This window comes from Symphalangus syndactylus, chromosome 4 (genome assembly GCF_028878055.3).
Source record: "Symphalangus syndactylus isolate Jambi chromosome 4, NHGRI_mSymSyn1-v2.1_pri, whole genome shotgun sequence".
Lineage (NCBI taxonomy): Eukaryota > Metazoa > Chordata > Mammalia > Primates > Hylobatidae > Symphalangus > Symphalangus syndactylus.
In genome coordinates, this window is record NC_072426.2 from 98467463 (window position 1) to 98485448 (window position 17986).

At 40.7% G+C, this 17986-nt stretch overlaps 1 protein-coding gene across 3 annotated transcripts in view; it reads right to left on the reverse strand.

Annotated features, from left to right (window-relative positions):
* Positions 1–17986, reverse strand: part of SAMD8 (sterile alpha motif domain containing 8) — a 69150-nt gene that overhangs the window by 25578 nt on the left and 25586 nt on the right. For all 3 annotated transcript variants that reach the window (XM_063637592.1, XM_063637594.1, XM_063637593.1), the window contains one exon: positions 1917–2509. In XM_063637592.1, the coding sequence (XP_063493662.1) occupies positions 1917–2509 (593 nt within the window). The remainder of the gene's footprint in view (positions 1–1916; positions 2510–17986) is intronic.

The window sequence follows — 17986 nt, forward strand, 5'->3', positions numbered from 1 at the left end:
GGTATGAGCCCTAACGCCCAGCAAAGGCACTTTTAGAAGGGCAAAATGTTTTATAAAAAACAAACAAGGGGCCAGGCACGGTGGCTCATGCCTGTAATCCCAGCACTTTGGGAGGCTGAGGTGGGCAGATCATCTGAGGTCAGGAGTTCGAGACCAGCCTGACCGACATTGTGAAACCTTGTCTCTACTAAATATACAAAAATTAGCTGGTCGTGGTGGTGGGTGCCTGTAATCCCAGTTACTCGGGAGGCTGAGGCAGGAGAATCACTTGAACCCGGGAGGCAGAGGTTGCAGTGAGCTGAGATGGTGCCATTGTACTCCAGCCTAGGTGACAGAGCAAGACTCCATCTAAAAAACAAAAACAAAATCAAAAACTAACAAACAAGAAAGTAATACCCAAATTTTTAAAAGATTTAAAAATCAAAAATGTGAAAACAGTTCTGAGTACTTGTTTACTGTTTTATTATTGTTGTTGTTGTTGGAGACAGGCAGGGTCTCACTGTGCTGCCCAGGCTGGAGTGCAGTGGTGCAACTATAGCTCACTGTAACCTCGACCTGATAGGCTCAAGTGATCCTCCCACCTTGGCCTCCTGAGTAGTTAGGACTACAGGCATGCGCCATCATGCTTGGCTAATTTTTAATTTTTTGGAGAGATAGGAGTCTTGCTATGTTGCAAGTCTTGAACTTGAAGGCTAGTCTTGAACTCCTGGACTCAAGCAATCCTCCCACCTGGGCCTCCCAAAGTGCTGGGATTACAGGCATGAGCCACCATGCCTGGCCTACTGTTCTATTCTTATTTTTCATGTTATACATATACTATATTTTTTATGTATTCAATATTTAATAAAACAGCATGCTATCACTGAATCCATTTGTCCTCTTTGTGATAGTTCCAATTCATTTGGTGATATGACACCATCAATATTTTTGAGAAAGCAGAACCCTATTCTTCATTAAAAAAAAAAAAGGCAACCAAGTTCCATTTATTACAAATATCATTCCAGATACCCTCTTAAAATCTAAGGTACCTGGCCAAGCGCGTTGGCTCACGCCTGTAATCCCAGCCCTTTGGGAGGCCGAGGTGGGTGGACTGCCTGAAGTCAGGAGTTTGAGACCAGTCTGGCCAACATGGTGAAACCCCATCTCTACTAAAAATACAAAAAAAGTAGCCGGGCCTGGTGGCATGCTCCTGTAATCCCAGCTACTCGGGAGGCTGAGGCAGGGGAATGGCTTGAACCAGGGAGGTGGAGGTTGCAGTGAGCCAAGATCATACCACTGCACTCCAGCCTGGGTGACACAGTGAGACTCTGTCTCAAAAAATCTAAAGTACCCAAGGAGCTATAACTACACAAAAATAAATTAAGCAGTCCAGGCCATGATGGCTCATGCCTGTAATCCCAACATTTTGAGAGGCCAAGGTGGGAGGATCGTTTAAGCCCAGGAGTTCACCTAGCGTGTGCAACACGGTGGGACTCTATTTCTACAAAAAACTTAAAAATTAGCTGGGTATGGTGGAACATGTCTACAGTCCCAGTTTCCTGGGAGGCTGAGGTGGGAGGATTGCTTGAGTCCGGGAGGTTGAGACTGCAGTGAGCCATGGTTGTGCCACTGCATTCCAGCCTGGGTGACAGTGCAATGTGAGACTGTCTCAAAATAAAAAATTAAATTAAAATTAAAATTAAATTAAATTGAAAAATTAAAAGAGCAGTGGTTTTTCTCACTCACCTAGGCTTAAGGCCTAATTTACTCTAAGTGAAAAAGGTAATTTCAAAGCATATCTTTTTATACCACCAGATAAAGCAAATGGAAAGTATACATCTACCACAATAAGAAACAATATAATTATCATAAATATAATATCATTGCTGTTAATTATAGCAACATCCTACAAACTTGCAACTAGAAACAAAACTTACCTGTCTAAGAATATATCTGGGAGTGGTGGATAGGTCTGCATGTCAGGCACTCGCTCATGGACTATAACCATAATGAAAGATGTAAATCCAAATACTATAAAAACATATATACAACTCAGTATAGTCTTCCAGTATTCTGGGTCCAATCTTTGAACAGAATGTTTGTTTTTACCATTCATGTACTGGTACTGATCAGAATTCAAGTCAGTTATGGGTCCATCACAGTCATGGGAAAGCTCCCCATTACAGAGCCAGTCTGTACTCTGAAGAGCACTGATGAAAGGGGTCATGGAACCCATGGGACTGTCACTGTTGTAGCCCATCTCTTCTAAAACATCAATATGTATTTTCTGCAATTTTCGGACTGAGAGCATTAACCTTTTAATGTCCCCTAAGACTTTGATTTCCAGAGGAGGAGACCGGAGATCATATTCAGTCAATGTTAGCAATGTGATTCCATCAAGTCTGTGCTTATTGCATAAAACGTCCACATATTCAAAAAAGCCTTCATCCTTCAGCCACACAGCTACATGCTTGGTAGTCCAGCGGCGAATGCAGAGCTGATTAGGACCTGCCATTTCCTCCTCCGCTGCCTGTCGAGAGAAAACAGGAAAACAAAACAAAAGCTTCAGTGTGTCCTAACAATTTCTTCAAAGACAAACACACTTAAATACACTAGAAACAGGCCAGGCGCAGTGGCTCATGCCTATAATCCCCAGCACTTTGGGAGGCTGAGTTGGGTGGATCACTTAAGCCCAGGAGTTTGAGACCAGTCCTGGCAACATCGCAAGACCCTATCTCTACCAAAAAAAAAAAAAAAAAATTTAGCCTGGGCATGGTGGGACACCTATAGTCTCAGCTACCTGGTAGGCTGAGGTGGGAGGATCACCTGAGTCTGGGAGGTCAAAGCTGCAGTGCGCCACAGTTGTGCCACTGCACTCCAGCCTGGGCAACAGAGGGAGATTGTCTCAAAGAAAAAAAAAAAAAAAAACCATATATATATATGTAGAGAGAGAGAGAGAGATACACACACACACAGACGCACACATATGTATATACACACATGCACCCCAGAAACAGTAATTTACCTACACTATCCTATCGGTTTCTAGAGTAAAAGAAACAAAAATTATTCAATAATGAATGGTTTTCAATAGATGAACATACTAATAATTTTATGCACATGACTCCAACAGCAGAAGAAAATTTAATAACCAAACATTTTTACAGAAAGACATTTTACAAATGGCTTTTCCACTGCATGAGTCATAATTTAATTAAAAAGCCTACTCGAGAACTGAGAAAAATCGCATTTTAATACTTTTCATAAAATCAAGAAATATAGGAAGATTTATTATATTTTTAAAAATCAAAGAAAAGAGAAAAAAATCAAATTTCTGAAATCTCCATGTTCACGGAAAACGTATCTCCCCACCTGGGGAAATAAACATAAAAGAAAGTAGATAACTGTAATTCCAGGGAACACTTTAGATTAAGCGTATTTCTAACTACTATACACATAACTATTTCTATAACAGATATGAAGACTTTAAACTAGACATATATTTGAATCTCAATAATAACTCAGTTCTTTCTATAGCTTTGAATATTACATTATAGAACTGAATAGGGCATTTTATTCTTAAACTATCATGGACTTTAGCAATAAAATTTTTAAAAGAAAACTGTCATTTCCATGTACTCACAAATTTGATGACCCAGACTTTATACTGCAGAGTAAAAGGCCAATAATGTGATATGTTTTAAAAACTACCAATAATTTTTACTACTTTGATTTCACACAGCTCTATTTATGTTCTTTTATTGTAAAACATTCAGTTACTTGGGCCTTCTCAGGTTTATAAAGTATATCAGATACATAGGAGACAAAGGCCTACATGGAAAAAAACACTATTTCTCAAAAGTACTTTCTCAACTATTAAAGCCTGTAGGTTTTCTGACACTTATTTCCTCCTGAGATAATTTTTAAAAAATGGTAGGCAAAATTTAAAGCATAAAAGAACAAAATGATACAACGAACACCTATGTGCCTATTTCCCAGCTTGAAAAAAAAAACTGTTCTAATACAAATGTTCTTTTTTAAAAATCTGCATATTAGTTATATGAGTTTGTTCCTTTTGTGAAAATTCATCAAGCTGTATAATTGTGATCTATACTTTTCTCTATATATGTTAGGTTAAACTTTATTTTTGAAGTCTTGAAAAACCAAACAAAACATCAATACAAATGAATATCCTTCTATCCTGAAGGACAAATGAATGAGGACAGCATCTTCTTCCTTTTCCCACAATGTAATAATTCTTGATTTGAGTGTCTATCATGGCCTTATAAATGCATTGTTGGCTATGAAAAACTTTCTGTGCTTCCTTATACCAAGCAAAGTTAAAAGCTGGTACTGCGGCTGGGCGTGGTGGCTCACGCCTGTAATCCCAGCACTTTGGGAGGCCAAGGTGGGTGGATCACAAGGTCAGGAGATCAAGACCATCCTGGCTAACAAGGTGAAACCCCATCTCTACTAAAAATACAAAAAATTAGGCCGGGCGCGGTGGCTCAAGCCTGTAATCCCAGCACTTTGGAAGGCCGAGGCGGGCGGATCACGAGGTCAGGAGATCGAGACCATCCTGGCTAACACGGTGAAACCCCGTCTCTACTAAAAATACAAAAAATTAGCAGGGCGTGTTGGCGGGCGCCTGTAGTCCCAGCTACTCGGGAGGCTGAGGCAGGAGAATGGCGTGAACCCCGGGAGGCGGAGCTTGCAGTGAGCCGAGATCGCGCCACTGCACTCCAGCCTGGGGGACAGAGCAAGACTCCGTCTCAAAAAAAAAAAAAAAAAATACAAAAAATTAGCCGGGCGTGGCAGCGTGCACCTGTAGTCCCAGCTACTCGGGAGGCTGAGACAGGAGGATGGCATGAACCCGGGAGGCGGAGCTTGCAGTGAGCCGAGATTGTGCCATTGCACTCCAGCCTGGGAGACAGAGCGAGACTCTGTCTCCAAAAAAAAAAAAAAAAAAAAAAAAAAGCTAGTATTGCTCTGCATTCTTTCCCTACCCACATAAACTCTTGCCAAGAAGACTTACAATCACTTGGCAAAGGCAGACACTAACTACATCATGAGCACCACTTGTATCATCAAAACTATTTAGAAAACAAGAAATAAGCTTGATAAAATCCACCCACAGATGAATGTCAGGGAAGTGTCAGTTAATCATTAAGTATTTATTTCTTTATTACTAAAAGCAATCGTAATTTTTGGAAGACTTAAGTCATATTTTGTTTCACAAAAGAACTTATATTATTGACCCACATAGTTTCCCTGTCTTTGAAAATTATTATAACATCCATTTACAAGGAGTCTGTATTTTTTACAAAGTTGTCTAATTCTTATGCATTATGGAATAACAAAAACTCTTAACTCTTTTTAGCTATAGCATATCATCACCACCTCAAATGTCAAAGAATTATGATTTATTCACTTTAACACATGGAACTTACACATTTATTATATTATTTTATATCATTTATATCATATATACAATTCCATTAGAAATATGATTTTGCTGTTTTAGTTCACGTGGATAACTAGATGCTTTCACCCTACCTACTATACATACCTTCTTTTACCCGAGGTATCTCTGACTAAATTACTTCATCCTTGGATATCCAACAAGCACATGCTATAATCTCTGTAGCAGTTATGATATAGCAAATCTGAGAGACAAGTTTCCTTCACATAAAACAAAGCCAGCCGGGCGGTGGCTCATGCCTATCCCAGCACTTTGGGAGGCTGAGGCGGGTGGATCACGAGGTCACGAGTTCAAGACCAACCTGGCCAAGATGGTGAAATCCCGTCTCTACTAAAAATACAAAAAAACTATCCAGGCATGGTGGCGGGTGCCTGTAATCTCAGCTACTAGGGAGTCTGAGGCAGAGAACCGCTTGAACCTGGCAGGCGGAGGTTGCAGTTAGTGGAGATCATGCCACGGCACTCCAGCCTGGGCGACAGAGTAAGACTCCGTCTCAAAAATTAAAAAAAATATATAAAAAAAATACAAGGCCAGATTTCTTCAGTCACATTATTTCTAGTCTGTTAACATTCCCCTTTCTCTAACAGCTTACCACCAATGGGTTCCATGTCACTCCCATTCTTGTAGCATTATTCGTTAGGACAGTTTCCTCTCATACTGTGTTCAAAACGATTCTTCTCTTCTTTTATATGTTTTTTTTTCCACTGTCTTAGCTCACCAGTTCTTTACAACCTCAATCAGGCTAACAGGCTCTGATGCTGACGTTTTAGCTGCTAGAAAATATGAGTTATACATGGAAGTCTCTTGGAAGTCTTTGAGCCTGCTGTGGGAATGCCCTACAAGCATGACACATTTCACTGTTCTGCTTTATCAGGTCAGTGCATGCCCTTTAATTGTATGCTACTATATAATAGTTAAGAGGCCCACACTAAATCACTACTTAGGTAACACCGTGAAAGCCTGCATGAGAGAGGTATATTAAAAGACGATAAAAAGCTTTAGGGCCTATTTAATATTTATGTTGTACCAAAGGAATTACAGGGAACAGGAGACTTTGAGTGACAAATACAAATTGATAAAATAAGGAAATTAAATTAGTAAATGTTTAAGAATTCAGCTTTTATCAATAATTAATACAAATAAATGATCTGTTAAAGCACATGTGCTTCTGACCAAGATTTACTAACAAGAACCAGATTTATCCTCTGACCTGAAACAACCAAAAAACAAACAAAATATATGGGGAAAAAAAGTTTCGGCCAGGTGCGGTGGCTCACGCCTGTAATCCTAGCACTTAGGGAGGCTGAGGTGGGCGGATCACTTGAGGTTGGGAGTTTGAGAACAGCCTGACCAACACGGAGAAACCCTGTCTCTACTAAAAATACAAAAAATTGGCTGGGTGTGGTGGCAGATGCTTGTAATCCCAGCTACTTGGGAGGCTGAGGCAGAAGAATGGCTTGAACCCGGGAGATGGAGGTTGGGGTGAGTTGAGGTTGCGCCATTGCACTCCAGCCTGGGCAACAAGAGCGAAACTCCGTCTCCAAAAAAAAAAAAAAGTTTCAAGACACTGGACATCAGGAAAATCCCTGAGAACCAGGAAACAAATAAGGTAAACCCTACTGCCCCAGGTTACGGCCTTGAGTTTCCCAGCCACAAGGGGCACAAAATGGGAAACTCATGTGAGGCCTGGCAGGCTCACTGAGTTGAAGAGATGGAGCTGAGAGTTTGGGGCAATCAAGATGGCTAGTGTTTATGGGGCACAATACTGGAGACAAGATACACAGACAAGAACTCCAGAGATCTGCAGGTCTCTCTTGAATATTTAGCTGAATGCCTATCAGCACATGTATGTAAGGAAACTAACCAAGACCAAGGAAAGACCACCCAAATGAATTCCCAGCACTCACATGAGGCCAAGAAAAGTACCTATTCCAAATAGCCAGATTGAAAAAAGATCTCATGAACGGCTTTGGGTAGAGTACATAGAAAGATCTTGCCATAGTAGTGAGGCAAAACTAACCCTAAGGCAGCAACTCTCAACTGGGGGCAATCCTCCCCACTTCCTGGAACATTTGGCAATGTCTGAAGACATTTTTTGGTTGTTACAACTTTGCGGGGAATGCTGTTAAACATTCTATAATGCACAGGACTATCCCCTCCCTCAACAAAGAATTATTTGGCCCCAAATGCCATGGTGCTGCTATTGAGAAACCCTACCCCTGACTAAACATGTCTCTGGGTTCATCCTAACAAATCTTAAAAGGAAGACTCAAAAGGATCAAACTCTGTTCAAGTAGTTGAACAGCATCCCACTAAAAGCTCAAGAATATTAATAGAAATATCAAAGTATCTAGAGCCCAACAATGAATTCATAATGTCCAACAATGAATTCACAATGTCTGGAATCTAGTCAAAGACTGTTAGGCACGCAAAGAAGCAGGAAAGTATCACTTGTAATGAGGAGAACAATCAATCAATCAAGAACTGACACATATAGCTCTCCCTTTCTTAGTCACCATAGGAGTGATATCCCATGATTAGGTGGGATTACAGGTCCCTCCCATTATACAAAAGCATAGGTCATTAGGGGTCATTTTAGAATTCTGCATCTTGGCAGGGCGGGGTGGCTCAAGCCTGTAATCCCAGCACTTTGGGAGGCTGAGGCAGGCGGATCACGAGGTCAGGAGATCGAGACCACGGTGAAACCCCGTCTCTACTAAAAATACAAAAAATTAGCCGGGCCTGGTGGCGGGCGCCTGTAGTCCCAGCTACTCGGAGAGGCTGAGGCAGGAGAATGGCGTGAACCCGGGAGGCGGAGCTTGCAGTGAGCCGAGATCGCGCCACTGCACTCCAGCCTGGGTGACAGAGCGAGACTCCGTCTCAAAAAAAAAAAAAAAAAAAAAAAAAAAAGAAAAATACCCTGGATGGGACTAACAGCTGCTGAGCCACTGCAGAAGGTAAGGGCAATAAATGTAACTAAGTAACAATAGAAACAATTCAAGGGCGCTGGTTGCAATCCCAACACTTTGGGAGGCTGAGGTGGGAGGATTGCTTAAGCCTATGAGTTCAAGACCTGCATGGGCAACATAGTGAGACCTTGTCTCTATAAATAATTTTTTAAAATTAGCCGGGCAACCAGTCCCAGCTACTCAGAGGCTCAGGCAAGAAGATCACCTGAGCCCAGGAATTCAAGGCTGCAGTGGACTGAGATCACGCCACTGCACTCCAGCCTGGGCAACAGAGCGAGAGCCTGTCTCAAAAAAAGAATGAAAAGAAAAGAAACTATTCAAAATAAAACACAGAAAAAAAGAGAACTTTAAAAAAGAGAATATTATTCAGCCTTAAAAAGGAAGTTCTGACACATGCTACAACATGGATGAGCCTTAAAGACATTATACTAAGTGAAATAAGCCAGTCACAAAAGGACAAATACTGTATGATTCCACTTATATGAGGTAACTAGAGTAGTGAAATTCACAGAAACAGAAAGTAGAATGGTGGCTGTCAGGGACGGGGAGCAGGGAGAATGAGTCATTTTTTAATAGGTATAGAATTTCAGTTTGGGAAGATTTTTTAAAAGTTCTAAAGATGGATGGTGATAATGGTTGCACAACACAGTAAATGTATTTAATGCCACTGAACTATATAAAAAAATGATTTCAGCAGGGCGCAGTGGCTCACGCCTGTAATCCCAGCACTTTGGGAGCCGAGGTGGGTGGATCACGAGGTCAAGAGATGGAGACCATCCTGGCTAACAATGTGAAAACCCCGTCTACACTAAAAACACAAAAAAAGAGCCTGACATGGTGGTGGGCGCCTGCAATCCCAGCTACTCCGGAGGCTGAGGCAGGAGAATCGCTTGAACCCGGGTGGCAGAGGTTGCAGTGAGCCGAGATCGCACCACTGCACTTCAGCCTGGGTGACAGAGCGAGACTCCAACTCCAAAAAAAAAAAAAAAAAAGTTTAAATTATAAATTTTGTTGTATATATTTTACCACACACACAAACACACCAAAGAAAGAACATCAGTGAGGGGTGGAACAACATCAAACGGCCTCCAAAAGACAAGAGAGAACAGAAAAAAATATTTGAAGTAACAATGGCCAAAAATTTTCCAAATTTGGTGAAAACCATAAACATGTGTATCCAAGAAGCTTAACAAACTCCAAAAATAAGAAACAAGAAGAAAGCTATACCAAGGCATATAAAAATCAAATTACTTAAAAACAGTGACAATGAGAAAATCTTAAAAGCAAAAAGAGAAAACAGACACATTAGGAACGAAGGTAAGAATGATAAAGAGATTTCTTACTGGGCACAAGCCAAGCTAGAATACAGCGAAACAACATATTTAAAGTATTGAAAGAAAAAAAAAGTCAACCTATAACTATATGCCCAGTGAAATATCATTCACAAGCAAAGGCAAATACTTGTTCAGACACACAAAAGCTGATTTCATCACCAGCAGACATGCACTACAAAAATTTAAGGTCCTTCAAGCAGAAAGAAAATGTTACCATACCAAAATATGAATCTACACAAAGAAATGAACACCAAAATGGTAGCCACATGCATAAATATATACATTTTTTCTTATTATTTAAGTTTATTTATTTATGAGACAGAGTCTCACTCTATCGCCCAGCCTGGAGTGCAGTGGCATGACCTCGGCTCACTGCAACCTCTGCCTCTGGGTTCAAGAGATTCTCCTGCCTCAGCCTCCCCAGTAGCTGGGATTATGGGCCCGTGCCACTGCACCAGGCTAATTTTTGTATTTTCAGTAGAGACGAGGTTTCACCATGTTGGCCAGGCTGGTCTTGAACTCCTGACCTCAGGTAATCTGCCTGCCTCGGCCTCCCAAAGTGCTGGGAGGCACTGCACCGGGCCTTAAGTTTCTTTAAAAGATAATTTAGGCCGGGCGGTGGCTCATGCCTGTAATCCCAGCACTTTGGGAGGCCGAGGCGGGTGGATCACATGGTCAAGAGATCGAGACCATCCTGGCCAACATGGTGAAACCCTGTCTCTACTAAAAATACAAAAATTAGCTGGGCGTGGTGGAGCACGCCTATAGTCCCAGCTACTCGGGAGCCTGAGGCAGGAGAATGGCTTGAACCCGGGAAGCGGAGGTTGCAGTGAGCCAAGATCGTGCCACTGCACTCCAGCATGGTGGCAGAACAAGACTTCGTCTCAAAAAAAAAAGATAATTTACTGTTTAAACAAAAAGCAATGTACTGTGGGATTTATAACATATGTAAAACATAAGTTAACAATAGCACAAAGGTTGGGAGAAATGGAAATCCACTAATATCAGCTAAAATAATACCACCAAGAAGCTAAAGAGAAAATTAAACCCAAAGCAGAAGGAAATAATAATGATGAGGGCAGAATTCAATAACAAAGCCTGGGCATGTTGGCTCATGCCTGTAATCCCAGCACTTTGGGAGGCTGAGACAGGCGGACCACCTCAAGTCAGGAGTTTAAGACCAGCCTGGCTAACATGGTGAAACCCCATCTCTACTAAAAATATAAAAATTAGCCAGGTATGGTGGTGGGTGCCTACAATCCCAGGTACTAGGAAGGCTGAGGCAGGAGAATTGCTTGAACCCAGAAGGTGGAGGCTGCAGTGAGCCGCCTGGGCAATGGAGTGAGACTTTCTCAAAAACAAAAATAAAAATAAAATTTTTTTAAAAAGCAAGTGTAAGGAAGGAAAAAAAAAAGATGCAAGGCAAGACCGTCACTCTCACCACTTCTACAAAACATCAGAAGTTCTGGTCAGTGTAATACGATAAGAAAAAGAAGTAAAAGGCAGGCCAGGCATGGTGGCTCACGCCTGTAATCCCAGCATTTTGGGAGGCTGAGGCAAGTGGATCACAAGGTCAGGAGATCGAGACCATCCTGGCTAACACGGTGAAACCGCGTCTCTACTAAAAATACAAAAAATTAGCCAGGCGTGGTGGCAGGCGCCTGTAGTCCCAGCTACTCGGGAGGCTGAGGCAGAAGAATGGCGTGAACCCGGGAGGCAGAGCTTGCAGTGGGTGGAGATCGTACCACTGCACTCCAGCCTGGAAGACAGAGCAAGACTCCGTCTCAAGGAAAAAAAAAAAAAAAAAAGTAAAAGGCATACAGATTAAAAAGGAAGAAATAAAACTCTATTTGCTGACAACTTGTTATTTATGTTGAAAATTGAATAGACTATACCAAAAACAGTTACTAAAATAAGTCAGTTTAGCAAGATTGCTACATATAATATCGACAAACAAAAATCAATTGCCTTCCTTTCTTTTTTTTTTTCGAGACAGGGTGTCACTTTGTCACCCAGGTTGGAGTGCAGTGGCATGATCTCGGCTCACTGCAACCTCCACCTCCCAGGCTCAAGCCATTCTCTCACTTCAGCCTTCCAAGTAGCTGGGACCGCAGGTGTGTGCGCACCACACTTGGCTAATTTTTAATATTTTTGGTAGAAACAGGGTTTCGCTATGTTGCCCAGACCCATCTCGAACTCCTGAGCTCAGGAGATTCACCTGCCTCAGCCTCCCAAAGTGTGGGATTACAGGCGTGAGCTATCACACCCAGCCATCAATTGTATTTCCATATATTAGCAACAAACAATCAAAAATTAAAATGTATAAAATACCATTTATAATAGCATAAAAAATATGAAATACTCAGGGATAAATCTGACAAAACATGGGCAAGACCTATATGCTGAAAACAACAAAAAACACTGCTAAGACAAATACCTAAAAATAAGAAATGAGTAGGTCAGAAGAACCAATACTGTTAAGAGGACAATTTTCCCCAAACTTATCTGCACATTCAACCCAATTCCAATCAAAATCCCAACGGGCCTTTAATTTTGTAGATATTGATACATTTCACAAACAGCTGATTTAAAGACTTATTATACAACTACCTGTATTTGTTTTCTATTGCTTTGTAACAAATTACCATGAGCTTACCGACCACTCGAATTCTTTACTACGTGGCCTCCTCTTTTCCCGAAAATCAGCAGCTTCTTCTGTGTTGAATTCCCTTCCCTTGTACTTGGATTATTTCTCCAGGAAAAGCCCAGTCCCTTTTAAGGGTTTGTCTGATTAGATCAGGTCCACTGAGGATAATCTCCCTTTTTTAGTCACCATAGGAGTGATATCCCATGATTAGGTGGGATTACAAGGTCCCTCCCATTATACAAAAGTATAGGTCATTAGGGGTCATTTTAGAATTCTGCATCTTGGCAGGGCGGGGTGGCTCAAGCCTGTAATCCCAGCACTTTGGGAGGCAGAGGCGGGTGGATCACTTGGGGTTAGGAGTTCGAGACTAGCGTGGCCAATATGGCAAAACCCTGTGTCTACTAAAAACACAAAAATTAGCCCAGCTTGGTGGTGCTTGCCTGTAGTCCCAGCTAATCAGGAGGCTAAGGCAGGAGAATTGCTTGAACCTGGGGACTTCTGCCTATCTCAGTACTCAAATCAAGACAAAGTGGTATTAACATAAATCAAGGAAACAGAATATAGAGTCCAGAAATAAACCTATACATGTATAGATATCTGATTTTCTACAAATGTGCAAAGGCAATTCAGTGGAGAAAACACAGTCTTTTCATTAAACGATGCTGGAACAAATGGATATCCATATGTAAAAACCTCAATTCATACTTCTACCACATATAAGAATTAACTGAAAATGGATCATAGACCTAACATAAAACCTAAGACTAGAAAATTTCTAGGAGAAAATCTTTCTGACCTGGGTTAGGTAAAGATCTCTTAGATGTGACACCAAAAACAAAATCCATATAAAAACAAATTGATGAATTGGTCTCCATTTCTCTAGGTCGGGGACAGAGGAAGGATTTTTAGAGTTTTTAGTCTGCAAGTTTCTGCATGGTTTGAATCTTTTATAATTAAGTCTCTCTATAATAAAAAGCCAAATATATAGAAGCAATATATATTCATTGAAGAACAGAAAATTTGAAAACTAATCCCTAGAGAATCGCTCCTTATAATTTGTTATATTTCTCACACACAAAATTTTCTATAAAAAGAAATCACATCATACATAATTCTGTATCATTTTGCTTAACATTATTGCATGAGTCCTGTCTAATGCTATTAAACATCTTTTGAAAAGATAGTTTTAAAACATTCCATTGTATGACGATACAATAATTTATCCATCTCCCCATTGTTAGCAATTGTTCACTATTTTATTATTATTATAAATAGTATTGCAGTGCTTTAGGTTAAATTTCTAGAAGTGGAATAACTGTATCAACAAATCTGATTTAAATACTAACTCTTATTACACCATTAAAGTGTGGTCCACCTTAAAAAGCATTTCATGCAAAGCTTGGTACTTGTCCAAAATGTTAATGGATGGTGATCCACGCCTAGAATTCCAGCACGTTGGAAGGCCAAGGCAGGCAGATCACTTGAGGTCAGGAGTTTGAGACCAGCCTGGCCAATGTTGTGAAACCCTGTCTGTATTAAAAATACAAAAAAAAAAAAAAAATCAGTCAGTCGTGGTGGTGCATGCCTGTAATCCCAGCTACTCAGGAGGCTGAGGCAGGAGAATCGTTTGAACTTGGGAGGCGGAGGTGGCAGTGAGCTGAGTTCACACCATTGCCCTCTAGCCTGGGCAACAAGAGTGAAACTCCGTCTCAAAAAAAAAAAAAGAAAAAGAAGAAATCACTTAAGCATCAAAGGTCAATACCTATCAGGGTGCTCAGAAAACAGCCATTCCTGCAGAATCTGATTATCAATAGGAATTATTCAAACTTAGTTTTAAGTCACAGATAACAGATAAAAACACCTGACTGTTCTGAACAATATGAAATATCTTATCTTTTGGGTGACCTCTGGTTAGAATTTTTGAAAACTGTTTTTAAGAAGTGCAATTTTCAGCAAGTAAACGCTTTACTAGTAAATTTGTTTCTTTTCTCTCCAAACAAATTTAGTTCTTCATACTAATTAGCGATTTCAGTAGCCTAAGAGCAAAAGAACTCAGTATATTTTCTATTATATTCTTATATCCATACTTGATGAAATGAAAAAAGCTTATCATAAACATAACAACCTTACATTTGGTACTCCTAAACATTAGCCCAGATACTCTTTAGTCAATGAGTCTTTAATGCATCCCATTAGAGTGACCCAAATCTCTTTACAATAATTTAAATAATCCAAATGTGTTCTACCACATTAAAACTGCAAATACCATAGCACAATCAGCCCATTAACTGCAAAAAGAGATAATGACTTTGTCCCCACCCTACCTCTCCAACTTATCAGCTGCAGGACATTCTCAATACTACTGGAAATGGTGACCTGACTAAAAGGAGCACTGCCATCTACGAATCACCTCTGACTCAGTGCCTGTGGCAGATATGATGAAGTAGCACTCAGTATCCTTTCTAGTCTCCCTCTAGTCATTTCCTCCTACTACAGAGTCTGAAAAGCTAATCATTATTCCTCAGGGCCCCTTGCAACTAGGATTCAAATGTGAACCAGGTTCAGCCAACTAGATGCTCATGAGATGCTCATGAGATGTGGAAAACAGATGGTGAAATGGGAGTTGTTTTACTGAAGTTTTGGCTATCCACAAGGATTATAGAAATGTTGGCCATGTGCACATAATTCTCCAGTTTTCAGTCACTAACTTTGTAAGGGTCATGAAGCAGCTGCAGTTGTGGGGCAAGTAGTAGTGGTTTCCTAATACCTGCATAACAGATATATGCTCTTTTCTGTGTGTGTGGTTAACTATACATAAAATTTACCATTTTTACCATTTTAAGTGTTATAGTTCTGTTTCCTTAAATACATTCACAATGTTGTGCCACAATTACCACCATCCATCTCCAGAACTTCATCATCACTCCAAGCAAAAACCCTGTAACCATTAAGCAATAACTCACTATCCCCCTCAGGCTCAGTCCCCGGTATCCTCTAATCTACATTCTGTTGCTATGAATTTCCCTACTCTAGATATTTCATATAAGTAGAATCATGCAATATTCGTTCTTTTGTGTCTCGCTTATTTCACTTAGACTTCAAGGTTCATCTATGTTGTAGTGTATGTCAGAATTTTCTTTCTCTTTCTTTTTTTTTTTCTTTTGAGACGGAGTCTCACTCTGTCACCCAGGCTGGAGTGCAGTGGCACGATCTCAGCTCGCTGCAAGCTCCGCCACCCGGGTTCAAGCGATTCTCCTGCCTCAGCCTCCCAAATAGCTGGGACTACAGGCACCTGCCACCACACCCAGCTAATTTTTGTATTTTTAGTAGAGGCAGGGTTTCACAATGTTGGCGAGGCTGGTCTCGAACTACTGACCTCAAATGATCCACCCACCTCAGCCTCCCAAAGTGCTGGGATTACAGGCATGAGTCACCACGCCCGGCCCAGAATTTTCCTTCTAAGGCTGAATAATATCCCCTTCTATGTATATATCACATTTTGTTTACACATTCATCCGTCCATGGACACTTAAGCTGCATTCATCTTCTGGCTATTGTGAATAATACTGCTTTGAACATGGGTAAACAAATATCTGTTCAAGTCCCTGCTTTTACTTCAGGTATATACCTAGAAGTGGAATTGCTGGCTTGTACAGTAATTCTGTTAAATTTTTTGAGGAGTCACCATATCATTTTCCACAGCAGCTGAGCCATTTTACATTCCTACTAGAAATATGCACGAAGTGTTCTAATTTCTCTATATTCCTGCTAACACTTGTAATTCTCTGTTTTTTTTCTTAATAGTAGCCATTTTATGACGTAAAGTAGTATTTCATTGTGATTTTGATTTGATTTCAGTAATGATTAGCCATGTTGAACATATTTTCATATGCTTACTGGACCTTTGTATATTTTGCTTGGAGAAACACCTATTCAAGTCTTTTGCCTATATTTTTACTGGGTTTTTTTGGTATTGAGATGGCGTATTCTCAAACTCAGCCGTTTCATGTTGGCCTCCTAATGCCAACCTTCTGACTGTAGCAAAGGTAGCATTCCTCTGACAGGCCAATTTAAATATTGTAGTAGAAGTCATTCCTAGCCCAGACCAGAGAAGTTTCTCTCTCTTGCAAGTAAACCCTGACTGATTACCAAAGGCTCTTTAGTCCTCTGAATTGTTGTCTTTCAGAGCAAGCTAAGTACCCGAAGTTCAAGGCTTCAAGGTGTCTCATATAAGGTCCACATTCTGGTCCAATTCTAGGTAAGGCAAGGTAAGTTTATGTTTTTTTCCCTTAGTTTCCTGGGAAACTAAGCAGGATATGTTTTTCAGCTCTCTTCTCATTAACTATATGTACTTTTGCATTCTTTGGAATGAATGACGTTTTATTTCAAACAGCTATTCGATTATTTTTTCTCAACCAAGCACTTAGTGACAGAGGAAAAAGACTTGAATAGTAAAATAACCCATTAGTAACTTACACAAAACAAAAGCTCTGATCTGGCTACTTCATCTACTAAGTAGGTTCAACAGTAGTAAGAACATGAAAGCAGACAAGCACCATACTACAAATTAAAGAAAAAGAAAAGGGAGGAAAGGCAAAATGAGAGTGTATCTAGCCAAAAAAAAAAAAAAGAAAAGAAAAGAAAAGAAGCACTTAGTGCAGCAGAAGAGCTTAGTGGGTTTTTGTTAGGTTATTTTTGTTTTACTTTTAGGAAAGATGGTCAGAGTAACCAAGAAGATTACTAAGGCCTGTATGATTAGCACATGGTAGGTTCTCAATAAGCATTTATTAAATAAATGTGAAAAAAAAAGCAGCAATCAAAATAACAATTCATTCAATTCCCCAATGTCCTTCTAAACAAGATTTTTTTTTTTTTTTTGAGACGGAGTCTCGTCCTGTCCCCCAGGCTGGAGTGTAGTGGCGCGATCTCAGCTCACTGCAAGCTCCACCTCCCGGGTTCACGCCATTCTCCTGCCTCAGCCTCCCAAGTAGCTGGGACTACAGGCACCCGCCACCACGCCCAGCTAATTTTTTTGTATTTTTAGTAGAGACGGGGTTTCACCATGTTAGCCAGGATGGTCTCGATCTCCTGACCTCATGATCCGCCCACCTCGGCCTCTCAAAGTGCTGGGATTACAGGCATGAGCCACTGCGCCTGGCCTGTTATTTTAAATTCTGGGATACATGAGCACGACATGCAGGTTTGTTATATAGGTAAACATGTGCCATGGTGGTTTGCTGCACCTATCAACCCATCACCTAGGTATTAAGCCCTGCATGCATTAGCTATTTATCCTGATGTTCTCCCTCTCCTGGCTGCCCCCCGCTGACAAGCCCAGTGTGTGTTGTTCCCCTCCCTGTGTACATGTGCTCTCACTGTTCAGCTCCCACTAAATGCCATTTGTCCCAGCAATCCCATTACTGAGTATATACCCAAAGGAATATAAATCATTCCATTATAAAGATGCATGCACACGTATGTTCACTGCAGCACTATTCACAATAGCAAAGACATGGAATCAACCCAAATGTCCATCAATGATAGACTGGATAAAGAAAATGTGGTACATATACAC